At 39.4% G+C, this 7,860-nt stretch overlaps 1 protein-coding gene across 14 annotated transcripts in view; it reads left to right on the top strand.

The window, feature by feature from the left end:
• LOC122562672 (lysine-specific demethylase 2B) overlaps window positions 1-7,860 on the top strand; it is a 218,332-nt gene that overhangs the window by 202,258 nt on the left and 8,214 nt on the right. For all 14 annotated transcript variants that reach the window (XM_043715718.1, XM_043715717.1, XM_043715725.1 and 11 more), the window contains 2 exons: window positions 1,854-2,017; window positions 6,374-6,535. In XM_043715718.1, the coding sequence (XP_043571653.1) occupies window positions 1,854-2,017; window positions 6,374-6,535 (326 nt within the window). The remainder of the gene's footprint in view (window positions 1-1,853; window positions 2,018-6,373; window positions 6,536-7,860) is intronic.

Raw genomic sequence — 7,860 nt, 5'->3', positions numbered from 1 at the left:
TTCGCTAGAATGCCCCGGTTCCCTCATCCAAATCATTCATATATAATGCGAACAGCTGTGGCCCCAGCACCGAACCCTGCGGGACACCGCTCGTCACCGGCTGCCATTCTGAAAAAGAACCTTTTATCCCAACTCTCTGCCTTCTGTTAGACAGCCAATCCTCAGTCCATCCCAGCAGCTCACCTCGAACACCATGGGCCCTCACCTTGCTCAGCAGCCTCCCGTGTGGCAGCTTATCAAAGGCCTTTTGAAAGTCTAGATAGACCACATCCACTGGGTTTCCCTGGTCTAACCTACTTGTTACCTCTTCAAAAAATTCCAACAGGTTTGTCAGGCATGACCTCCCTTTACTAAATTCATGTTGACTTGTTCTAATCAGACTCTGCTCTTCCAAGAATTTAGAAACCTCATCCTTAGTGATGGATTCTAGAATTTTACCAACAACCGAGGTTAAGCTGATTTGCCTATAATTTTCCATCTTTTGCCTTGATCCTTTCTTGAACAAGGGGGTTACAACAGCCATCTTCCAATCATCCGGGACCTTTCCTGACTCCAGTGACTCTTGAAAGATTTCAACCAATGCCTCTGCTATTTCCTCAGCCACCTCTCTCAGAACTCTAGGGTGTATCCCGTCGGGGCCAGGAGATTTATCAATTTTAAGACTTTTTAACTTTTCTAGCACTATCTCTTTCGTAATGGCAACCCTCAACTCAGCCCCGTGACACCCTTTAATTTTTGGGATATTGCTCATGTCTTCCACTGTGAAAACTGACGCAAAGTACTTGTTAAGTTCTCCTGCTATTTCCTTATCTCCCATCACTAGGCTTCCTGCATCAGTTTGAAGTGGCCCAATGTCTACTTTTGCCTGTCGTTTGTTTCTTATGTACTGAAAGAAACTTTTACTATTATTTCTATTGGGATCCATATAGCTCTATGCAACAAGATTAGCCTTATGAGCAACCTCATAAATAGGACCATAAGCTTTTGCTCATTATACAGGTTTGTTACCAAATCGATGCATCAAGTCAGATAGTGGATGGATCACATCATTGCTTACTATATATCGCCCAAAAGAATGGATCCAGTGTGTCACTTTCAGAGAAATGGGGAAAGTTAGTCATTTTTCACTGCTATTAACAGGATGTCATCAAGTCAGAGGATGTTCTGTCTGCCACACAAGTAAATACAGTAGTGTAGAAATTTCAGTACTGCTATGATGTCAAGTATGTAGGCTGAACTTCTCAATGACTGATGAATCATACCATTGGTTGTTTGCATCAGGCAGATTCTGAATGTTACTCAATCAAGCCAGGCTTGCAAAGCTCAGAACATAGCATCTAACTAGGTTTGATTCCATGATTGAGCAGGACTTGCTGAACCAACCTGACTGCACTAAGAAATACACAAACAAACAGTTCAAGATTATTGGTCAGGCTTGCAATGCGGCTAACAGGTTGGCTGGAAATTTGCATATCTTAACATGTGGAATCCTGTCTGTCCTCTAGAAGTAAAATGAACACTTCCAGGCATTGTGTCTTTTATTTTTAAAACTAAACAAAGGATTGGACAACAGTTTCTTGGGGTAATTCCCGTGAGAACATCTTGACCAATCAGAATCAACTTGCCTGGTTTAAATTTCAGCAAAAACGTGGAAAAAACCATTGTTTGGTTAAGACATTGCCATGAACAAAGCACCAATTAGCTCCCTTGTGCAGTATGAATTGTTCATTTTAAAATTTGGTATTTTTGTGATTCTGCCCTGATGACTTCAACAAGGTGGTCACTTTCTCCAGCAATTCACAAGTTCTATAATATCAAGCAACTGGTTCCATTGTTAAACTTTACCTTCCCAGGTGCTGTGACAAGAGGCTTTGGACCAAGATTGATTTAAACCGGTGTAAATCGATCACACCTCTTATGCTCAGTGGCATCATTAGGAGGCAGCCTGTAACCCTTGACCTGAGCTGGACAAATATATCGAAAAAGCAGTTAACTTGGCTTATCAACAGATTGCCAGGTGGGTGTCTGAAATGCCAATACACTAATAGCAAAAGCATTACAATGAGTTGGATATGTTGAACCAGTCAGACTATGCACCTAAGTTTACATACACTTCACTGAATATGTAAATAAGCATTTCCACAGGTTCTACCCAAAACTGCATCTTGAATATGTCACCCATAATTCTGAAGAATAAGTTTATTGCATCATTTTTTATTTGGGCTGGTTTTCATTTTATTTCAAGACTGTCCAAATAAGCAGAACTATTGAATGGAAATGTGTGTTTTCTCAATGATAATTGGGATTATGGTGTAACATTAGTAATCAATATTAATTTATCATTTAGCTCTATTTGCACACCACCCTACAAAAGAAGTTTCCAAGGAAATAAACTGAGAAATGGGAATTGTTCAGGGTCAGATCCTTTCTCAAAGATCTTTCTTGTCTGTGGGGAATGGAATTATAAAAATAATCTAACTTGCTTGCCATAGTACTGTGAAATGGAATGTTATTCCATAGTGATAGGTTTGGCTGACAACCTCAGAACACCCAGCGATCAGGATGTAATCAGGAATACAAGTATAACAAGAGGATTTACCACGATAAAAGTTAACAAATATGGTTGACATTTAGTGCAGGGAGGTGCCTTTTGGTTAGATTAGATTAGATGATTAGATTTCCTACAATATGGAAACAGGCTGTTTGGCCCAACAGGTCCACACTGAACCTCTGAAGAATAATCCACCCAGACCCATTCCCCATTCCTGTATTTACCCCTGACTAATGCGCCTATCACTATGGGCAATTAGCATGGTCGGTGCACATCTTTTGGAATCCAGAGCACCTGGAGGAAATCCACACAGACACCAGGAGGCGGGAGTCGAACCTGCAAACTCCACACAGACAGTTGCCCAAGGCCGGAATCGAACCTGCGTCCCTGGCACTGTGAGGCAGCAGTGCTAGCCACTGTGCTGCTTTGTTGTAGTTAATATTAGGAAAAAAAAATCAATAATGTTTTCTGATTATTATAAATATATTTTCTACTGAATACTATTCTTGCTTTTGTTTTCTGGCCAATAATTTAGTCTGGTTATTGTCAGCCTGACCTGTAAGTATAATTCTCCCACCTTCACAATTTGGGAAGATCACCTGATTGGCACCTGGTTTAATCCAGAAGTTCAGATCTCACAATGTTTTACCTTGGACCAGGTTATAGTCCAACAGATTTAATTGAAATCACAAGCTTGCCTCAGGTGAAGGAGCAGAGCTTTGATGCTTTCATATCTTTCATAGCCAGTGTTGGCTTCCAAAGAAAATTGTTTTTGACTTTACATTCATTAACATTTACAGTTTTCTAACTAATTCAAAGCAATGTTGCAGTGAACGTAGCATAGCAATAGCTTAAATCTGTTTAAGAACATGAAAAAAATGGGAGCAGGAGTAGACCATTTGACTCTTTGTGTCAGCTCTACATTCGGTACAATCATAGTTGATTTTCTACCTCAATTCCATTTTCTAGTCCACTGACTAGATGGCAGCACCACTATACCTCTGAGATAAACAGTTCCTAAGATTCACACTTCTCTGATTGAAAACAATACATTACCATTCACTGACTAAGCTGGTTGGGCCCTGTAGGACACAATGGGGCAGAGGCAGATAGTGAGATAACTGATGTGAAGGAGAGGAAAATCTGTCCAAGTGATTTACTGCCATAGATGTACCTGTCCATGACCACATTGATAGAATCACTACCATACAGTCTTTGTGGAAATGCAGTCCTTTGTTCACACTGACAACGCAAGTCACAGAAGGATAAGGGTATCTGCAAAATTCCACTAAAATTGCAGACCATCCTGACTATAACCACTTTCCTCTTGCTGTCAGGTCAAAATCCTGGAACACCCTCCGTATAACTGCACTGTAAGGAGAATCTTCACACACTGCGGAGGTTCAAGAGGCAACTCACTACCTATAACTGCACCACATTCTCTAACTGCACTGTAGGAGAACCTTCACACACTGACCTGCGGTGGTTCAAGAGGCAACTCACCAGCTTCTTGAGGATGATTAGGAATGTGCAATAACACTTTGCCATGAACGAATACATGAACGCTCTTCTCCCCTTACTGATTTTTATTAATCACTTCCTTTTGAAGCCTGTACTTTGCGTAGGAGTTTTCTTTTCCCCTTTTCTGATCCAAATATACTCTTAACTGTGAAAATAAAAGTGCTTTCAGCCAGAAAAATGCTGCAAGGATCTTCAGCTGTACAGAAATGGAAGTGTTACAGTTGGCAAAGAATAGGGTTTTTTATTAAGTGGAATGAGTTTGGACAATACCTTTTCGGTAGGTAAGATGGGGAAAAGATTTATTTGTTATAGACGAATATGTGAGTAAATGAATGAGACTATCTAACGAACGTAGGAGTGAAAGTGCTTTATATTCTACCTTGTTGATTGTGCTGGAACCTTGGTATAAGATCAAGAAATAATGTTAATGCGGAGGCTCTATTGGCAGTACAGATTGCTTTCTGAATTTGTCATCACTCCTTCTTTAATGGCAAATAACTGTAAACTCGCATAACTTGTGTATTGCCAGGACTAGGGCTCTGATCAAGCCAGCACTATTACTCATTCTTGTACATTTTTGTCGTCAGATGTCTTGTGCTGCCTTCATTTTGTCATGTCAGATTTGTATTTAACAGATATGGTTTGCATCCTTGCACAGTGTGGAATTTGGTGTGGATAATATGGCTTTTGTTCCATACTGGCCAATGTCATGACATTGAGATTGAATCAAGTCCAAGATTTTTTGTGTAGTTGCAGGGTGGTCTCTGAGCTAATTAGGATATTTGAGTGTAATCCGTTTTTTAAGTGCTTGTGCTGCCTCAGGAAGGTATGCAGTGCTTGATTGCCTTGGCACCATTTGTGGAGCAGGAGTCAAATTACAGTGTTGATTGGCAAACACTTGCAGATTGTCATGCTGCTATTCTTGTTTGGGTTTGGACAATAAATAGCATTGTTTCGACAATGCCAATGATAGTTTCTTTACCAGAAAATAAAACTGCAAATCCTAAAAAGACTTCTGTATTTGTGTATAGCAATGTTGCGTTGTGCCATTGATTGACATGTTGTGGACTTTGACAATGAATTCCCAAAACATGCCAATAGACCGTGGTTGCTTCCGAGAAAGAGAGGGAAAAGGCAAATTAAAGTTCATCTGAATAGGTGCTACATTTTACATTTGAATGTGATCCCAAAGCAATGACACGGGAGTTTCTCTATTATGCCAAAGAGAAAAGGGGCAAGATCAGCATTATCCAAGTTTCTGTCGGCAATATGAATGATAGGCAGGTGATAGATTTACTCCAGTCATTTTCATGAAAAGATGTGTCATAATCCTGACTTTGGCTAGAATATTGTGAATTTGTTTCCTAAACACTCTGTTGTCTCATTCGATATGAATTGCTGAAATACTCCCAAATCACCCTGTGTACCAAGGTGTTAAGATTTACATGTTAAATATACTCTTACTTTTTAAAAAACACTTGTTTCTGATGAGATGGGTGACTCTGAGACATATTTTGGTTCATAAAAGATCAGAGTCAGAGTATGCTTGTTTCTATGTTAATTTAAAATCCTGCATTTTTAACTTCAACGGAAATTTAAAGCCCTTTTGTATCTTCCAGAAAAATCAAACACTTTGGTCATTGTTTCTTAACATATTTTGATCAATGGAGGAAAATATACGTTGTTAACAACAGTGTAGACAAGTGTATCAGAACTTTGCTTAACGACATCTAATGCAGAGGGAAAAGGAAATATTGCTCAAGTTGCTACTTCTGACAGGCAGTGCAAAAAGATTAAAGGCAACGATTTCAACATTGAGATTGCTTGATTCCTTGTTGGGTGACAGCTATGTGATATCCAGTGATAGCATGTCTCTCCACCTGGTGACAAGTACATAAGTGGGGCAAATGTGAATAAACTACATCAGCATCTTTTAATATGAAAACACAATATTAGCATGAGGCAGTGGAACTTCTAGGTTGCTGACCACCATTCACACGACTGAAACATTAGGGCAGCTGCTACTTGATTTGATGAGGTTACATAATTCATAGTTGTTTTATTCTTAAAAAATTTCATTAGGTTACTACCAGTACATGAGCACATTCAGCTCCTTTGTGGGAATAAGCCAGTGAGTTTGGTGTTTCTTTTGTAGTTGTTCTTGTCATGTTTTGTGATTCCTGTGTTAATCATTTATAGTTTTTAAAAGATTTATATTAATTTCTTCAACACAGCCTTTCAGCACATTACATTCAAACTGCTGTCAAGCTGGTTCGTTCAACTTTGTATTCCCCTTTTCAGGTCTTAAAGACTTGGTTGTTTCAGGCTGCTCCTGGGCAGCAATCTCTGCACTTTGCAGCTCTAGTTGTCCATTGCTGAGAACTATGGATCTTAGATGGGTGGAAGGATTAAAAGATGCCCAAATGAGAGATTTGCTTTCTCCTCCAACAGACAACAGACCAGGTAGGAAATCTTTATAACTTGCTATGTTTTAAGCTATACTGCATCTCGTCACTTAGTTTTTTTGTGTTAATTAAAACCCATTAATTGTACCTCATCCTTTGTGCTATGTATGATTCCAGTCAATGAATAAGCCCCCCCTTCACCACTACCTCTCCATCTCCCTCTGACAGTGATTTTATTAGGGCTCCTTGATGTCACATTCAGTCAAATGCTGTCTTGATATCAAGGAGGGTCACTCTCACCTTCTCTCTAGAATGCAGTTTGTTTATCCATATTTGGACAAAGCTGTGATGAGGTGTGGAGTTGAGCAATCTCCGCAGAGCCCATCCTGAATATGAGGAGAGGTTTTGGTGAGTAAGTGTCACATGCCCTACATTTTATGGATAAGACATACGTGAGTAATGTTACAGTTTGTCAGGTAGATATCATTGTTGTAGCTATGTTGGGATAGCTTGGCTAGTTCCAGAGCATACCCATCAAGTGTTTGGCTGATAAGTTGTCAGTTCCATGCTGCTGATCTAGTCTATATGACTGTTTCTTTATATCAATGGAGTAAATCTAATTTTTGGAGAAGCCAGTTAATGAAGAGCTGGGAAAGAGTCTGAGATGAATCATCCACTGCAGCATTCCACTACATGACCATCAGTTTCAAACGTTGTTCCAAAAGTTTTTGTGGATTGCCTGATTGCTGGCATGTCCATGTTTCAAGTTGACGTGGCTTGGAGGAGGCTTGATTTCTTACATCAAGCACAGAAAACTCACAACATGTGTAGTTCAAAATTAAATTGATATTCAGGTTATAATCCACGTGCTTCCATTCTTAAGTCAAAATGCCTACAGCTCTGTTTTCTCGCATTTATTGATATGCTAGATTCTTCTCGAATAGCATGTGGAAATCTCTTCAATAGCAATGCTGAATTGAATGCTGTCTTCAAAATAAAATTCCTTTGCTACAATTGGTCCCTTCTGTACTTGTATTTAACTTTTTTTTAAGCATTCTGATTTCATAATTTTCTTTGAAGACCACAGAGAAAGAATCTATGAATCATTTATATAGTGATAAGATGTCACATAAAAGGTTATTTCACAAGAAAGAAGTTCACGGTATTTGGGGATAATGTATTAACATGGATTGAGGATTGGTTAACATAGATGGGCCAATGGGCTGAGAAGTGGCAGATGGAGTTTAATTCAGATAAATGTGAGGTACTGCATTTTGGGAAAGCAAATCTTAGCAGGACTTATACACTTAATGGTAAGGTCCTAGGGAGTGTTGCTGAACAAAGAGACCTTGGAGTGCAGGTTCATAGCTCCTTGAAAGTGGA

The sequence above is a fragment of the Chiloscyllium plagiosum genome, chromosome 25, assembly GCF_004010195.1.
Source record: "Chiloscyllium plagiosum isolate BGI_BamShark_2017 chromosome 25, ASM401019v2, whole genome shotgun sequence".
Taxonomy (NCBI): Eukaryota; Metazoa; Chordata; class Chondrichthyes; order Orectolobiformes; family Hemiscylliidae; genus Chiloscyllium; species Chiloscyllium plagiosum.
The sequence above is the reverse complement of the archived record's forward strand: the minus strand, read 5'-3'. Positions and strand labels throughout refer to the sequence as shown.